General features: G+C 46.7%; 1 protein-coding gene across 6 annotated transcripts in view; it reads left to right on the top strand.

The window, feature by feature from the left end:
• Nucleotides 1-26,444, top strand: part of TANC1 (tetratricopeptide repeat, ankyrin repeat and coiled-coil containing 1) — a 135,651-nt gene that overhangs the window by 94,026 nt on the left and 15,181 nt on the right. For all 6 annotated transcript variants that reach the window (XM_031651286.1, XM_031651281.1, XM_031651282.1 and 3 more), the window contains 4 exons: nt 3,166-3,402; nt 5,703-5,888; nt 8,083-8,161; nt 26,136-26,269. In XM_031651286.1, coding sequence (XP_031507146.1) covers nt 3,166-3,402; nt 5,703-5,888; nt 8,083-8,161; nt 26,136-26,269 — 636 coding nt within the window. The remainder of the gene's footprint in view (nt 1-3,165; nt 3,403-5,702; nt 5,889-8,082; nt 8,162-26,135; nt 26,270-26,444) is intronic.

Raw genomic sequence — 26,444 nt, forward strand, 5'->3', positions numbered from 1 at the left:
GGGTGGTCATCAGGTGGTCAGCTGGCTCCTCAGGGCCTCCTTGTCACTTGCAAACGACCTGTTCTTCCTTAAATGTAGGTGGCAGTCCCAGCAGTGTGAAGAATCTGATGTGTAGGCCATCCCCATCCATGGAGGGGCTCTGTTTGCTTTTCTTCCCTGTGAACTTCTGTATTGTAGAACCAGAGTCTGGTGCAGTGGACTAAGCAGGAAAACAGAGCATGCTGAGGGATAGAAAGGGCCCGGGTGCATGCACAAGTGTGTACATGGAGGCAGGGTACTCTCTCCCCTGTGTCCTGGCACTGGAGCAGAACCCTGCAGGAAGTGATCCTGTGGCAATCTATATGTATGGAATGGGCATTCCAGTTAGGGAACTAAAAGGGGTAGAGGCCATGAGGCTGGCCTTGCCTGGCATCGTCATAGCACATGCTGAGTCCAAGGTGGCTGCAGTGAGGGAAGGATTCTGCAGAGAAGATCAGAGAGGAAGCTGGAGACCTGAATCACATAGGGGTAAGCTTCAGTAGCCAAGACATCTTCAAATTTGACACCTGGGGTTCTAACCTGTCGCTATGCCATTGTGAGTTATGGTTTTACCACCTGGTAGTATAATTTTCCAGACCCATCTGTTTGTAAATATTCTGTTTGTCAGCTACTCTTGTGGACACGTATCACTGAAATATCCTGAATTTTTTATGTCTTGTCGTCTCTCTGTATCTTTTAATGATCCCCATGTGTCTCTAGTCAATAAATGACAGTCTCTGTGGTTTTCATATTTAGTGGGCAGGTGGAGGACCTGCCAGGCTTTGGCAGGGGCAGTGATTGATGTGGGTCAGGACCATTGAAGTGAGCCTTTGAAAGAAACACACTGGACATTTTAACAGCTGTTAAAGGAGCATCATTTTTATCTAATGATCTGGAGATCTGAAAGAAAAAATATTAATATACCTGAAATTTGCATATGTTCAGTGATTTTATTTTAAAACCTGGAGATGTAAAGCTTTTCCCAATACCTAGATCCAAGGAGATTACTAACTGGGGAATATAGTAATTAGTGGAAGCAGCACATTATTTTCTAGCAGTGTTATGCTGCTGACAATCCTGGCACATGTGGACATTGCCATATTTTCTGTTTCTTTTAGGAACACATCCCCATAAAGTATTTGTATTTACTTTTGGCCTTATGTCACTATTAACACCATGACTGTTTTTTTCTTTTTAAAAAAATTTTTTATAAAGATGGGGTCTTGCCATGTTGCCCAGATTGGTTTCAAACTCCTGAGCTCAAGCAGTCCTCCCTCCTCAGCCTCCTAAAATACTGGCATTACAGTTGTGAGCCCCTGTACCCAGCCACAATTATTACTTCATTGCCAGGAAAATGAATTTCCTGGTTTTGTTGAGGTTAAACAGTGATTTTTCAAATTGTGGTTCTCCAAACCAAGAGTGTCAGTATCAAAGGGGAACTCATTAAAAATGTACCACCCAGATATAATGAATCAGAAATCAGGGTGGGGCCTAAGAAATTGCAGTTGTTTAGTTTTTTTGTTTTTGTTTTTGTTTTGTTTTGTTTTTGAGACGGAGTCTTGCTCTGTCCCCCAGGCTGGAGTGCAGTGATGTGATCTCACCTCACGGCAGCCTCCGCCTCCTGCGTTCAAGCGATTCTCCTGTGTCAGCCTCCTGAATATCTGGGATACGCCACCTATCCCAGATATTGGCGTGCGCCACCACGCCAGCTAAATTTTGTATTTTTGGTAAAGATGGGGTTTCACCATGTTGTCCAGGCTGGTCTCGACCTCCTAACTGCAGGTGATCCACCCGCCTCAGCCTCTCAAAGTGCTGGGATTACAGGCGTGAGCCACCGTGCCTGGCCATTTGTTTAGTTTTTATTTTTAATTGTGGTTAAGAAACACATAAATGGAAATTTACCATCTTAACCATTTTTAAGTGTGCAATTCAGTAGTGTTAACAATACTCACATTGTTGTGTGATAGATCTTCAGTACTTGTCATATTGCAAAATTAAAACTCTATATCCCTTAAGCAACAACTGTCATTTCTCCCTGTGCCCAGGCCCAGAAACCTTCATTCTACTGTTTATGAATTTGACTACTGTATATATCTCATAAGTGGTATCACACAGTATTTGTTCTTTTGCGTCTGGCTTGTTTCACTTATTTCATTTCCCCAAGGTTTACCCATATTGTCACATATGGCAGGATTTTCTCCCTTTGTAAGACTGAGTGGTAATCCATTGTATGTATATGTACCACATTTTCTTCATCCACTGATGAACATTGAGGCTGCAACTACCTCTTGGCTGTTGTGAATAATGCTGCAATTAACATGAGTGTGCAAATATGTCTTTGAAATCCTGCTTTCAGTTCTTTTGGATATATACTCAGAAGTGGGATGGCTGATCACATGGCCATTCTATTGTTATTTTTTGCTGTTGTTTTTGTTTTTGAGACTGAGCCTCACTCTGTCGCCAGGCTGGAGTGGAGTGGTGCAATCTCAGCTCACTGCAACCTCCACCTCCCAGGTTCAAGCGATTCTCCTGCCTCAGCCTCCCAAGTAGCTGAGATTGCAGGCGTGCACCACTATGTGTAGCTAATTTTTGTATTTTTAGTAGAGATGGGGTTTCACCATGTTGGCCAGATGGTCTCGATCTCTTGACCTCGTGATCTGCCCACCTTGGCCTCCCAAAGTGCTGGAATTACAGGCGTGAGCCACCGCACCTGTCCTCTACTGAATTTTTTAATTAATTTATTTTTTTTAATTTTCAGATCAGGGCCTTGCTGTGTTGCCCAGGCTAGAGGGCAGCAGGCTGTTCACAGGCATGATCATAGTGCACTACAGCCTCAAACTCCTGGCCCCAAGCAGTCCTCCCACCTCAGCTTCCTGAGTAGCTGGGGTTACAGCCACGTGCCTGGGGCAGTAGTTCTATTTTTAATCTTTGAGGAACCATCTTACTGTTTCCCAGTAAGCTACACTATTTTACATTCCCACCAATGAGAATGTGCATTGTTAATGTATTCCCAGATGATACTGGTGCACATTCAAGTTTGAGAACCACTGGATTAAAATGATACTGAAAATTGAGAATACTGCCCATTTCCGTAAATGTTTAGATGACATACATGTGACAGTCTTGTTGGGGGGCCTTGTCCAACAGGTGAGCCGTCTCCTGATTTTGGGAGGGGCCAACGTGAACTACAGGACAGAAGTGTTAAATAATGCCCCAATCCTGTGCGTCCAGTCTCACCTTGGCCACGAGGAAGTTGTCACTCTGCTCCTGGAATTTGGTGCCTGCCTGGACGGAACATCAGAGAACGGCATGACTGCCCTCTGTTACGCAGCAGCTGCCGGCCACATGAAGCTGGTGTGTCTGCTGACCAAGAAGGGAGCGAGGGTAAGCGGCAGCCTACTCTTTTGGGGCTCAGGCAGGGAAATGGCTTCATCTCATTGCTAGAATTGTTATCTGCTGGACCAGACTCTCTTGTCTCTGAAACTATAGCATACACAGAAAGGGTCGGGCTCCCGGGATTGGTCAGTTTGTAATGTGCCTGACTGGGGCAGCCTCAGAGAGGTGTGTTTGCTCATACATAGCAACTCTGCTTCATGTTGTCCAGGGGAAGGCAGAATTCCAGGGAGACTCTGGATCCTAGCCACATAAGGAGGGCCAGCCTTTAAAAAACCTGCAAGTATTGACCTAGAAAGCACCGAGATTGGTTTAAAATATTTTAAATGTTTGCTTTTTTCCCCTTTCTTCTTCTTATCCCATTTTATGTCCTTTTAAAACAGTAAGATGAATTCCATGAACTCATGAAGAAGCCATGTGCCTGAGCTGCAGGAACTAGATTGCCTGGAATCTTCATCTGTTCACTTGCCAGCTCTAGGGTATTGGGCAAATTATTGAGCCTATATATGACTCAGGCTTCTTATCTGTAAAATGGGCATAACAGCAGTCCCTACTACAGGGCTGTCGAGTAAGCATTCAGTCATATATGAAATAAGTATGTATTACTATACAAGTTACTCTAGAGTCGTCAGCTTTCTTTTTTGTTTTGACAGAGTCTCACTGTCGCTCAGTCTGGAGTGCAGTGGCATGAGCTCAGCTCACTGCAACCTCCCCCTCCCAGGTTTAAGTGATTCTCCTGCTTCATCCTCCAAGTAGCTGGGACTACAGGCACATACCACCATGCCTGGTTAATTTTTGTATTTTTAGTACAGACGGGGTTCACCATGTTGGCCAGGCTGGTCTCAAACTCCTGACCTCACATGATCTGCCTGCCTTGGCCTCCCAAACTGCTGAGATTATAGATGTGAGCCACCACGTCTGGCCAGGAGCTGTCAGCTTTAATAGGGTGAATGAGAATGATACCGGGCTCACAGTAAATGTTAGATTTACTGGAAGCAATTTTTTGGGAAATGTGTCTTCTGAATAACAATAGAGATAAACTGCTAATTATCTTTTATCTTTTAATTAGGATATTTAAAGTTCAAAAAAATTAGGCTTATAACAGCTATGGGAGCTTTATTTTTTTCTCTCCAATCCAACATTTGGGACATACATAAACTTCAGTTCATGGAGAAGGGAAATGTGTGGCTAAGCCTTTGCGGTGGGTATGTTACTGCTGCACATCACTGCACCTCCATTTACGGATCCCAGCTGTGCTTTACACTTTATTCTGAGGCCAGCAGGCCTCCCCCTGTCACAGCCGAAAGCTCTGGAGTAGGAAGCTGAGTGCTATTTTGGGGGGCTCTGGCAAAGCCTCTGAATGAGGGTACAGGGCATCCCCAGATTTGGCAGGCATGCAAGGCTAGGCCCTGGGCTCCATTCCCAGGCCCAGTACTCTGGGGTTTAGACAGGGCATGAAGGGCTGCCACTGCTTTTGGGCCTTGAGGAGGTGTATGGCACTCACTCACTTTTTCTGCCTAGCTAGCCTGCCCTGACTTTGTGGCCACCCCCCCTTTACTTGCCAGCATGCCCAGGCCGCCAACCTGCATAAGGCCTCCTTCCCAATCAGATGCCACTTGGATTCTTTTCCTGCCCTTCCACACTCAGCTGATTTTCCACATCCCTCTCTTTCTTTGGATCCCCTGGCTCAGTGACCAGAGAGCGGCTTTACTCCCCCAAATTATAGCTTGTCACAGCAGACTTAGAATGCCCCACCCAAGCTACCAAAGTCGGGAAGTACAGGGCTTTGTCCAAGTGTTTAGTGTGTGCCTCCATACATACTCACAACAGAGTTAGGAGCTTTGTGTAGTTTGCTGCAGGGACATGGGATTAAGGATAGAGTTTTGTGACCGCGTCTTGCAAAGGGAACCTGAGGCCTGGAATGGTACATTCATTACCGTCTGGAAGTAATCCAGACTAAGGTTCTATGTTCTCCAGAAAGACAAGTCAGAATGTGAACCCCATGTATGCTTACAGGGAGTGGGGTTTGCACACAGTTAGGCTTATAACAGCTATGGGAGCTTTATTTTTTTTCTCTCAAATCCAACATTTGGGACATACATAAACTTCAGTTCATGGAGAAGGGCAATGTGTGGCTAAGCCTTTGCGGTGGGTACGTTACTGCTGTACATCACTGCACCTCCATTTACAGATCCCAGCTGTGCTTTACACTTATAACAGCTTATGGTGTATCCGCATGCTCAGAGGGAAAGTAGTGCTCAGCCATAACCTTCCCCCACTCCTGCCCCCAGGTGGACCACTTGGATAAGAAGGGCCAGTGTGCGCTTGTCCACAGTGCCCTACGGGGCCATGGTGACATTCTCCAGTACCTGCTGACCTGTGAGTGGTCGCCAGGTCCTCCCCAGCCAGGCGCCCTGAGGAAGAACCACGCCCTGCAGCAGGCACTGACCGCAGCCGCCAGCATGGGCCACAGCTCGGTGAGTGGGGCAGGGGTTTCCCCACTGGGAAACTAGAAGCTGTAGCTCAGCAAGTCAGTTGACACACCGAAGGACTGAAAGAATGAGGATTCCAGGAACTAGCAGTTGGCATTGACCACCTGCAGTAGAAGGTCTTCTATGGGCATCGCATCCTTCCCATGAGTGACAGTGCACACTCCTGTGCACACGTGATGGGGACAGGCAGGCTTGTTCTTCTGTGGGAAGCCTTTTGATGACATTAACTCTCAGCTCTTGCTCATGTCTCTCCCCCTTCCCTGCTCTGCCCTCTAGACCTGCTGTTTTACATTTTTTCCCCTTTGATTCATTCTTCTGTCCTTGTGTTCATTTAAAAATAATCACATAGAATCCTGATTCTAAAATCGTTCCTGAGTATTTGAAGGATTTTTAAAAATAGAACTTTAATGCTTTGATAGCACGCAAGAATGCTTGTCATTTACAGCTCCTCCACTGAATGAAAACTCCATGCGGTAGTTAAATAGAGCATTTATTTCTGACAGATGTTGGTATTCCTCAGTTTGAAGATTTAATTGTCAACCTCCTGACCTGTGTGTCTTGGCTTTCTTTATCTGTGAATTTAATAACGTTTTGCTCGCGCCCTCCTGTGTATTTCTCACTCTGAATTATCTTCAGGCAATTAGAGGTGCCAGTATTTGGTAAGATTCTTTTTCCAAAATGACTTTAGTAAATTTGAGTGCGAAGCTGGCTGGCTGACTTTGGCATTCAAAACTCATGGGCGGACACACACACAAGGATGAAATAGTGGCTGGCTAATTTCTGGCATTTAAAACATTAAACACACACACACACATATATATACACACACACAGAGAGAGATACTGTTAAACACACATATGAAAATATAGATGTTTTCCTTTTTTTAAGTGTGAAAAGTCGTCATTGGAAGGACCATGAATGCCTAGGAATGACCTTTGTCTTAACCCATGCAAACCCCCTTGTTTTAAAGCTTGTTGGGAGGAAATGCTGAGCGAAAACCACCTCAGCACAGCCAGTAGGGTGAAAAAAGCAGGGTTTGTTCACCACAAGACTTGGATGGTTTGTTAGTTTCCTAATGCTGTTATCACAAATGGATGCAAACTTAGTGACTTAAAGTAGCACACACTTACTCTTAGAATTCTGGAGGTCAGAAGTCTAAAATCACACTATTGGGAGGCCAGCCTTCCTTCTGAACTCTCTAGGGGAGAACCTGTCTCCTTGCTTTTTCTCACTTCTTGAAGCCACCTGTATTTTTTAGCTCGTGTACCCTTCCTCCATCTCCAGAGTGCCTTACTTTCATCTTAGCCTCTGTCGTCTCATTTCCTCTGTCCTCTGACCTGGACTCCTCCTGTCCCTCTTAAGAGGATGGTTGTGATTTATTAGATCAGATGTGTATCAGATATAGACCTTGATGATTTGAGATAATCGCCCCGTTTCAAGGTTCATAATCACATCTGCAATTCCTTCTTGCCCTGTAAGGTCACATTCGCAGGCTTTGGGGATTGGGATGTAGACATCTTTGGGGGCCATTATTCAGCCTACCACAAAGGGTGTGGGCTAGGAGACTGGAAGGTGGCTTTGTCATGTTCTCCCATTGCTTGCTGCTGTTGCTCAGGGTGAACGCTGGCTCAGGTCCAGGGCACAGATGCTTCATCTCCCTGCAAGCCAGGATTCCTGCCTCCATACCTGTGACCTGACCTACCCTTTGACAGGAAGAGTCTCATAAGGGAAAAAGAATACTGCTACCAGTAGAAAATGTATTTGAACCATACTTTGTAAAAATTTTGAAAAAGGTGTATTGCCTTGTTTTCCTTCCTTGTGAAAAATTGATTCACTATCTTGTGATTTATGCAGAAACTGCACTTGGTGTGATCTGCCGTGTCCTTTGTTGATGAGGCTGGCATATTTGGGTCATGTTGGAATTCATTACAATTCTGAGTACCTAGTAATCCTGAACCATGTTGCTGAAATTCAGAGATTTTTTTTTAATTATTCTTCAACTGAAAGTGTGAATAGCATATGAATTATGCTTCAAAACAGTTTTCATTATATTTTTCTCTCCTTGTGTAGCATGAGATAATGGTTAAAAAACAACACACTCTCTCCTTTGATACATGGGCTATATCATAAGCACCTCTTGCTATGAGAACTCATTAAATCACCTTGCCACTTCTGACAGGTGGTCCAGTGCTTGCTGGAGATGGAGAAGGAACATGAAGTAGAAGTCAATGGCACCGACACATTGTGGGGAGAAACAGGTAATTATAATGCCACTGCTTGTAGTCTGGGGCAGCTTGCTTGATGTTTTAGCCCTATTTTGGCCTAATTGTCTTAAGAATGACTATGATGTATGTAGTCCTATTTTTATTTTATCACAGGCATTTGAAGTTTAGAGCTCCTTGAACTTTCTAAATGAGTAGCAAAACTTTGCTGGAAGCATAAGATTTTATTTTTTAAAGCAATCCTATTAACTGATTATTTTGAATTAGACCAGCAGTTACTGTGCCTCAGATGAATGTCAGGTGGAAGTACCTAAGTAAGGTGTTTTCTGGCTTGCCAAATCTCACACATCTCACCAATGTGATCTTCCTGTGACCTGCGCACAGTGAGCTAGGCATGAACTTTTATCCCCATTGTCACATGAATCAAAGGTGGCTCAGCACAGAAGGCAGGAGTGGCCTGCCCTGCCCTGTATAGAATGAGGGTAAAACTCAGCCTCATGGGGTTTACTCACGTTACTATACAAATACAGGCTATCAAGTCATTTCCATTGGTCTTTACAGTGAGAAGCCTGGGCACATCCTGGTGAAGATCTGAGTTTGTTACTTGTGAGACTAAATCAGTAATGCTGCTTTCCAGTTTTCCACTTGACTGGACTAGTGTTAGGAATCTGAGACTTTAAATTACAAGTTGTTTTTAAATAGATGTCAGCAAGAGTATTTAAAATGAATTTCCAGGTTATGTTTCTGTTGTGTACCTGGTATATATGACTTCCATTTCTCTTGCACAGATTTGTTTCCAAATGCTCCTAAATTATTTCCTAACAAGCCAAATGGTGGTGTGGAGAGCTTATTAGATAGCTCACTCTAGGAGAAAGCCACAGAGCCTCACCTCCTGGCAGGAGTGCAGGCCTGTCCTTCAGAGCCTCAGAGCTGTTTGTTCCATCCCCATTGTGGGCCCAAAGAAGGAGCTGGGTGTGCTCCCAGGTGCAGAGAAAGTACAGAATTCCAGCGGAGTTGGATTATGTCTACGGGTAAAAGTATGTGGATTGAAATATTGCCTAATTCTTTATGGAGTCCTCCCCCTTCCCTTTTAAATAGTATAGGCTGCTCTATCATTTGGTGAAAGAAAAGTTTCCATCACATTCCAAATGATGTGGTGGGCAGGAGTGTTGCTGAGTGGATAAGAGCATGACTACTGACAGCCAGAAGGTCCAAATCTCTGTTCTTTCATTGCCTAGTGATAAGAGCCTCTTGGGGTACTTGGGCTTAGACATTCTGATTCACTAGGGGGAAAGCCCAGCATGTGATTTTCTTAACAAGCATCCCAAGTCATTTCAGGTGACTCCTAGCGCCCCGCAGAGCTGTCTAGAAAGCCTGACGTAGAGTGACACACAGTGAGAGGTACCCGTGAAGACAATGGACATCAGGTCTAGCAGCCATGACATCACACATTTAGCTTAAGTGAGAATTCCTAACCTTTAATATTCAAGATGACTTTTTTATTTGGAAGAAAATTCCAGAAAAGGGCTGATTTTTGAAGGCTTTGTGTGAGCTCTATTCTCTCAATGACCAGTCCTGAATTGCATTATCCTCCTGCCTTGAGAATCTGCCCATCAGTTGATGGCTAAAGAGACACATGAAAAACAACAGACTTCCCACCAGTCTTTATCTAGATCAGAATTCTTGGCAGTTTGGCTGGATTCTCTACTTCAGGATCTTCCCAGGCTCCTAATTGGGTATTGGCTGGGGCTGTGTTCTTCTCAGAGACTCCACCGGGGAAAGACCGACTTCCAAGCTCTCAGCTGTTGGCAGAATTCATCTCTTTGTAGTTGCCCCTGGGTCTTAATGAGAAGGTAAACAGTAACTTGGCCCCTCTTTTCCAAAGCCTCATGCATAACCTTCAAACCACTTTGCAACCTGGGAAGCAGTTCACACTCTTCCTCACCAGACATCAGGGTGAATTTCATGGGGCAAGAGTTTACTTGAGACGCTTGTTAAAATGTAAACCAAAAAGAAGCAAGCTAAGTGCTATTTTTCAGGCTAAAAGAGCCACAGTGGCTCTCTGTGGACTGCATCTCAACAAAATCCACCTTACCTTCTCTGTGCATTTTTCTGTCTGGTACCTTTCTCTTGTGCTCCTTCAAAGACAACCACTATCGTCTACTGCCCCAAGCCCTCCTACTTTCCAGGCCTGCATTTGTCAGAGGAATACCTTGAAATCTTGCAGGGGGTTTCAGCTGAGAGAACATCTGCAAATATGGGTCTTTACACAAATGTATACTACATGCTCTGGAATGTGACATCTGTGTTTGGGATTTGGCCACTTGGGGTCTGTTACCAACCCTAAATGTAGGAATGAAGGCAGATGAGGCATCGTACGGAGAACTGAAGGCCTTGGTAAGGATCCTGCGAGTGAATCGGTGAGCTCGCAGTCCTGGTTCTCACCAAGGCTCAACTTCAAGCCATGGGCCCTGGGATTCCCCAGCCTGTGTGACTGCACTGCTGTGTGCATTGTTGCTTGTTGCTGTGGGGACCCACAGAAGGGAAAGGAGTGGGTTTGCATCCTGTTCTCATTTGGTCCTCATTCCTGAGTGTAGTCAATGGTGTTTTGGGTCCAAAACACTCTAGGATGAACCTTATCTGTCCCTAGCCACAGCATAAGGATAGGATCCCAAGAGTAATACCTATCTGGGATGTGGGAAGGTGGCAGAAAAACTGGAAGCTTTGTGTGGATAGTAGTTCATTATTTCTTTTGAAACCTTAAGTATGTTTACAGAAGTCTGCCCAGCATAGATTTAGCTGTGAACAGCTTGGCTTTAAAATGCTAGCTGATGAGGTGACAAGGCAGAGCTTCCTCTTCTGTTTTGACTCATCTGCCGGCCTTTGGTTTTCCTGCAGGGACACCCCCGTTAGGAGGACAGCTACCTGCCCATCTCTTCTCTGCCATTGCCAGAGCCAGTGGCGCGGGAGCTAAATTCATGCACAAATTCCTCCTCCAGTTTTCTGCCAGGAGAGCCTTGCAATTCAGTGAATCTGTTCCACATGGCGGAAATGTGGTTGTCATACCTGTTGCTGATTGGAAGCGGTGGGTTCTTGGTGAGGAAGAATGACAGCCACCAGTCAGGGAACAGCAGCCCCGTGGAGGTCCCCCTCACTCAGGCCTTCAGTGTGGTGGCACTGGGCACAGCAGCAGCCCTCCACCCTCAGAGCCCTGCACATCTGACTGCTGGTGACCCTGAGTCAACAAATGTCATCACAGAAGTAGGTGGCTCCTGTGTTAGGTTGAAGGAGACAAGAAAATGTACAATAGAATTTTAAGACATTCATAAAAAACAGGAACAGTATTTAGTTTGGGAGTTTACTGCAGTAAACCCACAGCCTTTAGAACACTTGCAGACTGTCTCTACTGGTTTTGGAGAACAGAGGGCTTAACTTGTGTAAGTTTCTGTTTTCACCAGCATCTGGGATCATTTGCTTTTTGTCTGTCCAATGTTTAGGGACAAGCCATTCAGAACTCAGTGCTGTAGTTCAGTAGCTCTTAAGCTCTCCCTCTCCCCATGCATCCTCCGCAGCCTCAAACAAAAGGCTGTAGCGGAGAATAAGTAGTATGATCCATTCGTCAGAAGAAAGCTCAGAGCAGATGATGAATGCCTGCACCCAACAGCACCACCCTGAGGATGCCAAGGCCCTTGGCTCAGTGATATTCAGACTCGGTCAGTGTCTGTTCCGTAGTTTCTCGGCAGCCTGAAACATGGTGAGAACCCACCAGATGCTTGTGGCGTCTGTTTCAGGCATTCCACAGCTGTGACAACTCCATGCTGCCTCCCAAAAGGTTCTGGCTACACTGAGTTACTATCTCCATGTCAGTGTTTGCTGTGAATTAGCCCAAGCTGAAGTGACCAGAGATGGTTAGCTGGTGACCTCATGCTGCTGTGGATTGGCAGAAGGACTGTGTTTGCAAGTTCCAGGCCACTCTCAAGTGTGTGAGCCTGCTTGTGGGCTTCGGGTTAGAACCTTGCTCTGAATTGAAGAGAACAGAGGCCCTTCTGCTCCAGCACTTGCCATGTAGGCAGATGGGCCTGTGGTATCAAGCCTTACCCCTCTCCCCTCCCTTGGATCACTCTGCAGTTCCCTTCATAGGACTTACCATCAGTACATCATATTTGATGGACTTTTTGTTTTGTTTTTTGAGACAGAGTCTCGCTCTGTTGCCAGGCTAGAGTGCTGTGGTGCGATCTTGGCTCACTACAACCTCCAACTCCCTGGTTCATGGGATTCTCCTGCCTCAGCCTCCCGAGTAGCTGGGATTACAGGCATGCACCACCACGCTGAGCTAATTTTTGTATTTTTAGTAGAGAGAGTTTTCACCTTATTGGCCAGACTGGTCTTGATCTCCTTACCTCATGATCCACCCAACGTGGCCTCCCAAAGTGCTGGGATTATAGATGTGAGCCACCGCATCTGGCCTTAATAGGCTTATTTGATAGGAGGCTGCTTTTCCCAAATTGTGGGCTTTTTTGGGTTTGTTTTTTGAGACAGGGTCGCACTCTGTCACCCATGTTGGAGTGCAGTGGCGCAATCACGGTTCACTGCAGCATCTGCCTCCCCAGGCCCAGGTGCTCCTCCCACCTTGGGCTCCTGAGTAGCTAGGACTACAGGCATGAGCCACCACACCTGGCTAATTTTTGTATTTTTTGTAGAGACGCAAAACATCGGGATTTGCCATGTTGCCCAGGCTGGTCTCAAATCCCTGGGCTCAAGCAGTCCTCCTGACTCAGCCTCCCAAAGTGCTGGGATTACAGGCATGAGCCACCACACCCAGCCAGTCATGGGCTTTGTGAGGGCAGAAGTGTCCCTGTTTTTTGTCCTCACCTTCATGTATGGCAACCGTCGGTTCTAGTGCTGCCCAATAGAACTTTCTGTAGTAATGGAAGTGGTATCTGTTTTGTCCCGCATGGTAGCTACTAGCCACATGTGGCTATTGAGTACTTGAAAGGTGACTTGTGCAACTGAGGAACAGTAGTTTAAAATCTCATCTTAATTTATCTAAATTATATGTGACAGGTGGCCACCAAATTGGACAGTGCAGATATAGCCTGGTCCTTGTCACATAGGTATTGACCAAGTGGACAAGTGGATTTACATGAAACAAACTCATTTTTAGGGAGGGAGATGTTCACCTGCAGAATAATTTGGGAGAAATACCTGTGGTTGGAGGGGGAGGAGTAAGGGGCCTGGTCACGCATAAAGACCCAGTGTCTTGATTTCTTGGTGTCCTAGCTCAGACCATGCTTTGCTGGACTCCAGGATGGCTCAGATCCTCTGGCCAAGTCCTCGGTGGGCTGCTGGGTTGGATCTTTGGAAACACAGCTATTAGCCAAGCATAGAGTGGGCATAGCCCCATCTGTGTCCATAACATCTCCATCTCTGCAGCCTGGGTGTGCTGTGCCCTCGTGCAGATCTCTGGCAGCCATCCCACCCTGTCAAGGTCACCCCCTCAGAGGTCCTTCTGTTTGAAGGAAGGTCACCAGCACACCCAGAGCCCCGTGCTTCATGCACAGGACCATGGCGGCTCCCCAGGGCTGCCCTTCCCTAATTTCTGGAAGGGGATGCCCTATCAGAGTTGGTTAAAAGTATGACTGAAATACTTCATGTGAAGTGTTATTTTATGTTAAATCAGTACTATTTTAATTGTTGAATACTTTCTAAAGGAGTTTAGTCAGGTAATTAATTTTTATTGCCAAAGCAACTATTTGCCTCTGTTCCTAAGATGGGCCAGATTTTCTCCACTGTCAGTTGAATGGGCTATTTAGCCGCATCGCAGGCCTCCCTTTGTGTAGCGCGTTGAAGCAGTTCCACTCAGCATGTGTGATCACCGTAGTTCACTATTCACTAATTCTGCATGGAATTTTGGACAGAACCTGGCTCCCTCTGGATCTTGAGCCCTCAGGCAGTGCCCTGCAGCTGGGGTGGGTGTTTCCAGGCCCCTCTTGGGGGCGGGATCCTCGCACCTGTTTCCAAATTGGGCTGTGAAGCTGGGTCCTGTTGTATTTGACACTTTGATGATTTTCGTTTCCCTCTTGTTTCCATGGGACTGCTTTCCTTTCCCCTTTTGTGACTCTTTTGGCTTCCATCACAGGGGCCCCCAGGCATGGACAGTGGGCTTCCCACATCCAAAGCCGCCCCAGAACACAGGAAGCTGGATGCCTTATTACTGTTGGTGTAAAAATGACCCATTCCTCATTTGAATTTACCTTAGGCATTTTGGAGAGAGGAGGGGCTGTTATTTGGTAAGAATGTAAAATAAAGGTCAGGCCTACTGGATTAAGCCTTGCAGTCACATATACAGTCATCCCCCGCATAATGATGTTTCTGTCAGCAACAGACTACATGTGAGAAGGTGTTCCCATAAAAATACTGTGTCTTTACTTTTTCTGTGTTGCTACTTTTTCTGTGTTTAGTTACACAAGTACCACTGTGTTACAACTGCCTACAGTATCCAGTACAGTAATAGGCTGTACAGGTTAGCAGTTTAGGAGCAAGATGCTGTACCATGTAGCCTAGGTATATAGTAGGCTACACCATCGAGGTTCGTGTAAGTCCACCATGTGGTGTTAGCACGATCATATAATCACCTAATGATACATTTCTCAGGATGCATCCCTGTCATTGATGATGTGTGACCTTTATCAGGAAGTATCCTCCTCATTAGGTAATGCATGCACATCTCAGGACAGAATTTCAGGTGAGAGATTGGAAGGAAAGTGTTTGCCCATGGCTTGTTAGGGCATGTGGAGAATATGTGTTACATGGAACACACATGGAGGATCCTGTAGGGAAAACTGTGACTTGCTGTCGAATACTGAAGATACTGGATTTTTCAGAGGTCCTGAGCATCTCAACAGTATTTGGAAATTTTTTATCAAGGCATTCCTTCCTCTGCAAGTGTTTGTTCTAAGAAGGTTCAGTAAGGTTAGTGGGCATGGAAATCCAGGCTGCTGTCAGTCGGAACTGTCCTCAGCATAACAACACGATGGGGAGTAAGCCAGTACCCTCAAGGGTGCGTGGGAGGGACTACCCAGGATCCTGAAAGGAGCAAGATGGGGCGGGGTGACCCTGTGCCCTGTAAGGGACAAAGTGGGGTTACCAACATGGAAGGGGTAACGGCTCTGGTTGGAAAGGATGGGCACAGGGGTCCCCCAACCAGTGGAGGCAGATGGGGGATCAGAACTGAGGGCACTGGGTTTGTCCACACCCTGTCCTCCTGGTCTCACAGACCCCTGGGTTTTGCCCCTGATGTGGGTGGGTTCTGGAGACCACTCCTCTCTGCAAAGAGGGCAGAGGGGTCAGGTCAGCATGTCCCCACCCTGTAGGGCAGGCTGAGTGGCCAGCAGTGAGCAGGTACAAACCCAGGGGTGGCGTCTCAAGCACGAACGAATTGGCCCCTTGACCACCTTCATCAAGCTGTTCTTGCTGTACATAGAGTCCATTTTTCTAGCGAGTGAACCCTGAATGTTTAACAAAAAATACTTCTGCCTTCAACAGAAAAATATATTCATTCATATTTTGGGAAGGATTACACTCCCACAGAAAAATCATCCTTGTGTCTTTCAAATTCTTGAAATGATATTTGGATTCTTTCTGTGTTTTGGGGGCCAGATGTGAGATTGTATAAAATGCTTTTGTGGAAATGCCCCCTTTTTACACTGAGAACTCATGTGGTGTCCTGGCATGTAACCAAGTCCTCAGCACAAGCTTAGCCCTTACTGAGAGGAGAGAGAGAACTTTATGCCTGCTTTAAATAACTTGGTGTGTAACCCAGCCTTCCACATGTGAACATTCTCAGCACACTTTAGAAGTGACAGCTGTCCAAAGGTCTAGTCTTCTCATGGATTCTTAAAAGAACAAAGTCTGTATGAAAGATGGCTTATGTTGTTTATCTTTTAGGAAATTATTTTTAAATTGAGGTTACATTATTTATAGCACACACATTATTCCTCAAAGGATTTGAAGCAGCTTACTTGAAATGATGCAGATAAGAACTTTAAAACACTAAGGCAGGAATAGGACATGAAGAACCGCTCAAACATTCGTGCCGTGGCATACTAAATTGAGCTACTACTGTGGCTGTAGAATGCCATGTGGCCAGAATTAGAGGGGAACACACTCCTTGTAAACTATTTTTATTGTCCATGGGAGAAATCACAGCAGTTCCTCAAAAAAAGAGACGCACGTTCTGGTACTTTCATTCTAAACAACACTCATAGAAGGTTGTTGATTGCTTTAGATATTTTTAAAGGCGACTTCCTGGAGGCAGCAGTGTAGGAGCTAAGAACTCAGACTGGCCGGGTGCAGTGGCTCATGCCTGTAATCCCAGCACTTTGGGAGACCGAGGTGAGTATGAGATCAGGAGTGCAAGACCAGCCTGGCCAACATGGTGAAATCCAGTCTCTACTAAAAATACAAAAACTAGCCAGGCGTGGTGGTAGGTGCCTGTAATCCCAGCTACTCAGGAGGCTGAGTCAGGGAATTGCTTGAACCCAGGAGGCAGAGGTTGCAGTGAGCCAAGATCCTGCCACTGCACTCCAGCCTGGGCAACAGAGTGATACTTGTCTCAAAAAACAAAACAAAACAAAAACCTTAGACTTAGCTATACTCCCACTGGCTGTGGGACCTTAAGTAAGTTGTTTAATTTCTCTGGGGCTTATTTTCCTCATCTGTAACAGAGAACTGTGAGTAGTGCTTGCCTCATAGAAGTTGATTGTGTTCACTGAATTTATGAATATGGAGGACCAAGAGCATTGTGTAGGCAGCCCTTTACAAATGGCATGGTATGTTATTTAAATCCAATAGCATCTTCCTGTTTTGATCAAGAGCATGACTTCAGGTCCATTCCGTTGCTCGGGTTAAATTTCTGACTCTGACACTGATTCCCTTTGTGATTTGGGGCAGATGATGTAACTCCTGTGACTCAGTTTTTTCACCTCAGTAACGTGGGCATCATCATGACACCTGGTTCAAAAGGTTCTTAACAAGATTAAATGAGAATCCACCCAGGGTATTTTGTGCAGCTCTCAGCAGTTGATGCGTGTTCAGTAAATGCTATGTATTGTCAGGGTTGTGATAAGTTGATTAATATTATTATTGTAATATGTTATTAATGTATGCTATACATTTTTCGGTTGAGTAAGTGGATGTGTAAGTGATGGAATCTTCAACTTTGCAATTACTTTGGAAGATGGAGTCATAAGGGTGGAAAAGAAAGGAATGTTGGTCACACGTGTGAAGTCCTGTTTACAGGTGCAGTTACACATTTTATTTTTTAAAAGAAGTTGGCAATTTGAGGTTCTTTTTTAATCTCGAATGCACATACAGGCTGACAGTGTTTTTACAGTAGAATTTGTAACATGGTCAGGAGTGTTCTGGTTCCCCAGATTTGGATTCTGCCGTGTATTCACCTCCCATAGATAGCTCGGTGAAAACAGGGTCATGTCTGTCAGCAGAGGGAGCCACATTTTTCCAGGATGCTTGGTTGATGCCTGTTGCCTTATAACACAGAATCCCCGTATCTGGCCCCAGCCAGGCTGCTTCTGCAGGCCCATCATGGCTGTTGGGAGATCTGGCCCTCCTGGGAGAGTTTTACCAAATGGGAAACAATAAGCAAGGTGTTCAAAACCACAACTTTTTAAATTTGTGCATGAGATAGTTCTGAGAGATGCATCCTTAGGCGATTTGGTCATTGTGTGAACATCTTCCAGTGTACCTACACAAGCCTGGATGGCACAGCCTATTGCTCCCAGGCTCCAAGCCTGTACAGCATATTGCTGTACTGAATACTGTAGGCAGCTATAACACAAAGGTAAATACTTGTGTGTCTAAACATAGAGAAGGTATAAAAATATGGTATTATGAGACCACTGTGCTGTTGTATGCACAGTCTGTCACTGACTGAAACATCGTCACACGGCCTGTGACTGTACCTGGGCAGTGCTGGCTTCCCATTCGTGAGGTCACTGAACAGCAGTGCCCCAGCCTGCAGAAGCTTCAGTTGAGGCTGGCAGTGTTGGAGGCTTGTCCCAGACCCCAAGGCTTGGGACGTTTGTCCCCCAGTGCAAGTACAGTTTTCTGGAAGAGCCATCTTGATTACCTTCATGGTTAGATAACTGCCTGGTCTTTGTAGGGGTGAAAAATTTATAGCTCTTGGAAAGTATGTTCTTCTAATAGAAGCCTTCCCCTCCCTCAGAGACAGGAGGAAATGCCTAACAAAGAACAAAGCGAGGCTATGACATTTGGCTTCTGTAAATCTTAGTCCTATGTCTAGAAGGTGGGGCGGGGCGGCATATTGCCTGGCCTTTTGGGTAGGGGTTGCTGCTTTCAGCCAGAGGACATGGGGGCCAGCTTCCCCGAGGCCCTCAGTGTGATGGCCGAGCGCCCGGTGGCAGCAAAGCAAGTCTGACTGGTCAGCCTCCATGTAGCCGCTTAGAGTCAGTTACAAAGGCGGGGCGGGCAGTCATTCCCAGAGTTTAAAAAAAAAAAAAAAAAAGAAATCCTAAAATCCCTCATTACATTTTACCATTGAGATAAAGTAGCTGAGAAATGTGCAATGTGTCAGGCACACTCTTTCCTGGTGTTCTCTGCCTTTGAGCAGGGTGTGGCCGTCGGGCCTGGGGCTGAGGGTCAAGCATCACTACCTTCATCACATCTCACAGTTCTCACCTTGGCCACAATTAGATGACATTTATGAGAACCCTGCTGCTTTCAATTAATGTTGACACTCATTTTTTTCATTTTCCACTCATTTTTATAAAATATGGGAGAGGCCAGGATAATAGGAAGGAAATTCCACATGTGAACACAAGTATACAGGCAGAGCCCAGCCACCCTGCCCTGCCCGCAGTGCCCTCTCAGCCAGCAGAAAGTGGGTTCTCCTGGTGTGAGCTGTTCTCCGGAGGTACTTCGTTCCAGCTTGCAGAATGGTTTTCATACATCCATGGGTAATGCATGAAAAGGTCATAGTCTGCCAGCAGGAAGCTGCTTCTGTGTGCACTGACTCTGCTGCCCTTCTCTCTAAGCCCCCAAGTTGGGTCCAAAACCAAATGTGGGTGGGAATACAGACCCATTGTTGTGATCTGTAAGCCAAGCCATCCTGAGCCTGGGTAACACATCCCGTGAATTTGAGTGACAGATCTGCTATAAAATTTTAGGAATAGCCCTGTTTGTGGAATAACTGTGTCCCCGGCAAGTTGACAATGGAGTTTTTGCAAATCAAATCTTTTCCCAGAGAACTTTAGTATATAAAAGATTCCTGCAAACCATCCATTTTATGGTGCAAAAAACTCTCTTGCTGCTGTTTCCAATAAGTTCAGATTGTTGTCAGTTTTATTTTTTTATATTTATTTATTTATTTATTTATTTATTTTGAGACCGTGTCTCGCTCTGTCACCAGGCTGGAGTGGAGTGGAGAGATCTCGGCTCACTGCGACTCGCCTCCTGGATTCAAGTGATTCTCCTGCCTCAGCCTCCTGAGTAGCTGGGATTACAGCTGTGTGCCATCATGCCCAGCTAATTTTTGTACTTTTAGTAGAGACAGGGTTTCACCATGTTGGCCAGAATGGTCTCTATCTCTTGACCTTGTGATCTGCCCGCCTCGGCCTCCCAAAGTGCTGGGATTACAGGCGTGAGCCACTGTGCCCGGCCAGTCAGGTTGTTCGTAAAATGAACGTCTGCCATTACAAACCTACTTGCCTTCTCAAGACAGAAGGCAAGTTGCTGAGGTGAAATTATTCAGATCGTCAGAAAATATGTGCTTTCATGGGAATCTAATTCACAAATGCCATCTTGTTAAGGATTTTGCAAGTAGAGTAAATTGTGTCCAATTTGAGTCCTAAAAAGTGCCATCTGTTCACGTTGATTTTTGAGCTCCCATTTCATACCAAGTCTTTTTTTTTCTCCATCTTTGTATTTCACTGGCCAGAAGGCAAGGTACTGCCCATAGCAGGGCATTCTTTTCTCCTGCCCTCCCCTGCCCTCTTTTCCTTCGGGTAGGGCGGAATGCATTAACCCTCACTGGAGCCTGGTGGGCAGCACCCGAGGTCGGCCTTTGCAGCAGAATAGCTGGAATTCCTGAGCATAATTTAGCCGTAGTCTTGTTTGCTTAAGCATGTGGCTGGCTATTCTTCAGTCTCTTTGTTTCCGTATATGGTGTTCGTAAGTCCCTGTGGCTGCTAAAACTTGAGATCCCCTGAAAATGGCAGAGCCTCAGGAGTTTGCAGCGATGGCCCCAGAATACTCAATCTGCTTAGAAAAAGGAAAACACAGATCTTGTTGTCTGTCTGCATCATTTGTAAACGAGAGCCTCGTCAGGAATTTGTGTGTAGTACGTGATCTGTTTTAAGCCTGAGCAAAGTCTGCCTGTACTTACAGGTTTTTAGTTGCCTCAAGAGGAAGTCACCAAATACCATAGCAAGAGTTGTGAAGGAAAAGGAGGTGGACAGGGTCCAACCCCGTTGCCATGCCCAGGGTGGCACGCTCGCCCCTTGTCATTTGCTCCAACTTGTGGCTTCTCTGACGCCTCTGTGAAACAGAGGTCCCTATTTTTAGTGCTGGACTATCATTTCTGATGTGCTGCTGTTGCAAAAATTCAGCAGCAGCTGCAACAGAAATCCTGATTTAAAGGCCCCGTTTGTAATGGAGATGAAACTTGTTTACTAAATAAAAGAGCAGAATGCTGTGGTGGATGGGCTGCTTCAGATCTCATCAAATGGAAGAGTCCTGTGTTTATTCCTTTGCATGGCATCATGCATTTACCTGGGCCCTGCCTCAGCATGGAGCCAATGTGTCTTTGTTTTGATTCATTCCTTCTTCTGGTTAACCGGGGAGAAGAGGAAGAGGGAGTTGTTCTTTGCCTGGAGGAAAATGGCAGAGCAGCAGCAGATCCAGGTAGTGGTTCAATACCCAGATCTTCCAGCGTAAGAATCACATGATCAGATCAATCCAGATAATGTATATTGTAGTAGAGGAAGAAATCACTTTATCCTTACCCTTCACAGTTCTTGGGACAGACTGCAGCAATGAAAGACAGATTTACACAAACAGAAGTTGAATAGCAGGTGTATCTTGTTATCTTGTGTTGTATCTGTGGGAGATACCCAGAGAAATGAGTCAGTGTCCAAGAGATGGCTTAGATTTTAGGCTTAAAAGCCATCATCCCAGCCAGGCACGGTGGCACACACCTGTAATCCCAGCACTTTGGAAGGCTGAAGCGGGCAGATCACAAGGTCAGGAGTTCGAGACCAGCTTGGCCAACATGGTGAAACCCCGTCTCTACTAAAAATACAAAAATTAGCCGGGCGTGGTGGCACACACCTGTAATCCCAGCTAACTGGGAGGCCAAGGCAGGAGAATTGCTTAAACCCAAGAAGCAGAGGTTGCAGTGAGCTGAGATTGTGCCACTGCACTCCAGCCTGGGTGACAGAGTGAGAAACCATCTCTAAGGGAAAAAAAAAAAATCCCCTGAAACAAAGATAAATGGTGTGGGGAAGGCCAGTTATGGAGAGGTACCCAAGAAAAGCGGTTAACAAGGGTAAGGTTTGTGAGCCAGATTCTTCATTGATAGAAGTCTCTAGTCATGTAGTCATCCTTCTCTTCTTGGTATAGAAAGGAAGACACCCTTAAATTTTGTCTTACAAGAGGATAACTTCTCTGTTTTTGGAATACCTCCTGTGTCTTCAGTATCTCAAAATAATCAGCTCAAAATCTTTACGCAAAAAGACATATTTTGGGGTGGCATATTCTGGTCTCTCACAATATAAAAGTACCCCGAGCCTTATATTAGTAGGAATCATTAACATTATCATTGTGGCAGGAAGAGACTACAGTGGGAATTCCCAGGACAGCAGGGACCAGAACTGGTTTGTGTAGATTCTCAGAGTACAGATAGGATCACCTTGGACCCTGGTTTCCAAACATTTTAGGTATGGGAACCGCCTCCTCACCTCTGTCTCAGTACATCCTGTTAATGGTATTGATGTCAGTTTTACATACCGACGCACTGAGATTAAATATCTGCTCAGGAAGGGCAATGGGCCTGTTTGCATAACACAAATATGAATGGCACCTGCAGTCCAGATCAGCTGTAGCATCCGTGCCCTTCAGTATTTTGTTCTGGTTGCACTGTCTTGAAAGAATCCACTTCGTCATCCAGATCAGTGATGCAGATGGCAATTGTTGTTAAGAACGGCTCTTCCTGTAGTTCTAAGAAATTATCTAACTAGAAAGATGACAGGAAAAGCACTATTATAAAGACTGCCCAGTGGTAAGTTATTCTGGGCACCCATGGTAATGCGCTGGGCCCCAGGGTATCAGAATTTAGTGACAGCGGCCAGGCACAGTGGCTCACACCTGTAATCCCAGCACTTTGGGAGGCCAAGGTGGGCAGATCACCTGAGGTCAGGAGCTCAAGACCAGCCGGGCCAACATGGTGAAACTCCATCTCTACTAAAAATATAAAAATCAGCCGGGCATGGGGGCTCGTGCCTGTAATCCCAGCTACTCGGGAGGCTGAGGCAGGGGAATCCCTTGAACTTGGGAGGCAAAGGTTGCAGTGAGCCAAGATTGCACCACCGCACTCCAGCCTGGGTAACAGAGCAAGATCCTGTCTCAAAAACAAAAAGAAAGAATTTAGTAACTGCAAATGTGGTGGTGGTTGGGTGGGGGATGGGTATTGTGTTTATTACAAAATTTTAAATAAGGTGCATTTAAAGAATGAAATGAGGACTAAGCATTTGCGGAAACTTTCGGCTTTTCATAACTCTGGTCAGGCTCAACTCCTTAGCTTTCTGCATGGGAAAACTGAAGCTCACAGACCTTGAGGATTTGCCAAGGTCACACATAGCAACTGAGACTAGATCATGTCTTCAGGTGTCTTGTGCTGTGTTACATCCTCGACCTTGGGACTCCAGAGCTGAGCAGTCTCTCACTTTCTGAGAACCATGGTGCACAGGCCCCCTGTGCCCTCCACTAGGATGACTCACTGAACACACATGTTGGTGCCAGCACTGACTTCTCATGAGGACCTTGGCTGAGTTTACCAGCTACCTCCTTGAAGAGCTGCAAGGGACCATGTCCCAGTGCATGTGAAGGACTGTTCTACCACAGAGAACTGAAGTTGTTATGCCTCATGGAAAAATATTGTAGCATCAGGTGTCAGAGCATCTTGACAGCTGGCAGATGCCTGCTCTCTCTGGTGCTCAGACAAGGCCTGGGGAGCTGGGAGTCAGCTCCTGACTTGTTACCTCCTCTGGTCCCCCACCGCTTTAGTGCTGTCTGCTGCAAACATAGATCAATAGACTTGAGGACATCCATCAGGACAGAGCTCTTTAAATGCATTTTTTCTGGAGAAATGTGGTGGCCTCCTTTCTGAAAAGAAACAGGCCGTCATCTGGGTGGTGAGGAATAGGGTGTGGGAGGGATCGGCCAGGCCTGCAGACTGGCCCTAAGCTCCCTGGGCTGCTGTGTAAACTCTTACGAGGGGCTGGTCTATGATGAGGCCACTGAAGAAGGTCCCTTCACTGATGAGGTCCACACTGACTGAGGACCAGAAGCAAAGTGAGAGCTGCGTTGCCCTTCTGGAAGGATGGAGAAGGGGATGCTTTCCCCATGGTCATCCTGGGCCTGACCTTTACATCCTTAGGTCCACAAGACCAGGACTGCCTGCTGCCCACACTCACTCCCTCACTTTCCGGTGACACAGCCCCAGATTGAACACAGAGCTCAGGTGATCCATGGGACAGATGTGGCTACCTCTCTGTGACATGTGAAGAGGTGAGGTCGCCAGCCACACTGCACCATGGCCCTGAGGACAGTCTGTGGAGACTGTTCAGTAGGGGAGCTAGTTTGTTGCAGGGAGAGAACTGGTTTGCCGCCTTTTGTGTATGTGGCTCCTGGAGGTTAAACCATGGCCATGCTGACTTGTGTGACCAGAGGAGGTCACAAATCAGCAACAGACTCCCAGCTTCCCTGGGCTTTATTGTAGGAACCAGAGGAAGCAGGCATCTGTTAGCTGCCCTGAGGGGTGTCAAAGAGGACAGGTAGACCAAGGGGTGTGTGCAGACACCAGCATCCCTGAGCCCTTGGCTCCTGGGGCTTAGCTCTGAGACCCGAGCTCAGAAGGTGCACAGGAGACAAACCAGGTCCCACCCTTGCTAATCGGAAGCCCATAGGTGACCCTCTCCCGAGACGGCTGTCACAGCATTCTGCTTTTGAACTCTGTATGAACAAAGTCCTCTGTGTTTTCTTTTGGGTTTGGTTTCTTTGAATCCTTGTTAAGTTTGTGAGACTGACTTGGTCAGTCGTGTTTAGCCACATGGTGTTTATTTTTGTAGACATGTAGTGTTCTGCTGATTGATGGTGCCACTTTCTTGAAGCCTACTGCTGCTGCTGATGATGGTTGTTTGGATTGCTTGCAGCCCGGGGTGCAGTGAGCATTTTTGCTTGTGTTTCTGGTGCACCCTGAGAGTGCCTGCAGGGTGCATCTCTGCAAGTGGGTTGCTGGGTGGGGGGTTACACCCATCTTCCACTTACTCGTAGCATCAGCCTGTTTTCCAGAGCAGCCACCGTGTGCCTTTCCGCTAGCAGGGTGTGAGCTTTCTTGTTCCACATCCGTCTCTCGTTAGTGAGCCTGGTTACTAATGGGGCTGGGTGTTCCTCATAGGCTCCCTGGCATGCGGACCACACCTTTTGAAGGCCTGTTTCTGTGTTGCCCCATTTTCAGCCTGAGAGGTCTGTCTGCCTGACTGACTTTTAAGAACACTTCCCTATTCTGGAAACTGGAAATGTATAGGTTGGAGGCTGTATTTAGAAACAGGGTCATCCCAGGCATGTGCTGGGAATAGAGCCAGGGCGCGGCGCTCCATCTCCTCCCTCCCTCCAGAAGAATAGCCATCCCTCGCCACTCAGCCCTTTGCTGGCCTCTGGTCTCACTGAAGAGCCGATCATCCTGGCCTGGGGTTGTTTCTGCCATCTCCTCCGTCCTTCTCTCTAGACAGTGATTCCTGTGATGAGCAGAAGCAACTCTTCGAACTATACCCCCTGCCTGTGACCCCCAAATTAAGAATCGGGGAGCGGGGAGGCCCAGGCTGATGGGAGAGTGCCATGAGTGCCCGGTCTCGTTGTCCTCTCTCCTTGCGTGCCATTTTTCTTTCATCCTTAGCTGACTTCCCGCAGCACCGCCACGACAGCTCACTGCCTCTGGGCCAGCATGTTCACTCCGGCCCTCTACAGTTGGATCTTCTTTTCTTTCTTGACTTTCTTAACCCTGAATCTTGATGTGTTAAGGAGATTCTTTAACGAGGGGGGAGTGACATGCATGCTAGACTGCCTGAGTGATTATTCTTGTTGAATGAAATTTTACGATTTTAGGGTAAGAGGCCAAACTAGACAATAATTCCAACCTGTGTTTGCGTTGCACTGTATTCTGGTTATCTCTTCCTGTGAAAAACAGAAAAAAAACTTAGCCACCTCTGAATCTATAGTTTGGGCCGGGCATGGTGGGGATGGCTCACCTCTGCTCACATGGCTTTAGCTGGGGCAGCTTGACCCAGGCTGGTGGATCCCTTTCCAGATGGCACATGCATGTGGCTGGCCGGCTGGTGCTGGCTGTCTCCTGGGAGCCCATCTGGAACTGGCAGCCATGCCCAGGCCTCAGTTCTTCTCTCTGTGGGTCTCAACACAGGACTGCTTGGGCTTCCTCTCAGCATGGCATCCGGCCTCCAGGAAAGAGTGTTCAGGGATGTACAAGCAGCCCATCTCCTAGGACCTGGGCCTTGACACTCACACAGAATTTGTTCTGCTGTGTTCTGTTGGTCAGAGCTGTCACAGAGCCCCCGCAGGTTCAAAGGGGGAGGACATATAGACCCTACCTCCCACTGGGGGAGAGAACTGTCAAAGAATTTCTGGCCATCTGTGCTCCACCACATGCTAACAGATTCCCCTCTATGTGACTTTCCTTTAGCCCTGACTGCTGCCGCAGGAAGAGGGAAGCTGGAGGTCTGCGAGCTGCTGCTGGGGCGTGGAGCTGCTGTGTCGCGGACAAACAGGAGAGGGGTTCCACCTTTGTTTTGTGCAGCACGCCAGGGGCATTGGCAGGTACCGGGGGGGGGCCCCTGAATGCTTCAGAAGCAATGAGTGAGGATGGAGTTCACTATTGCCTGGCTCCCCTGAGGACACATGCAGCTCCCCTGAACCTGTCTGTTCCCCATCCTCGGCTTCTGTGCCATCGGGATTACTTGATAGAGCCACACGTTTGACAAGATAACACAGT

Source organism: Papio anubis, chromosome 10, assembly GCF_008728515.1.
Source record: "Papio anubis isolate 15944 chromosome 10, Panubis1.0, whole genome shotgun sequence".
Classification (NCBI taxonomy): domain Eukaryota; kingdom Metazoa; phylum Chordata; class Mammalia; order Primates; family Cercopithecidae; genus Papio; species Papio anubis.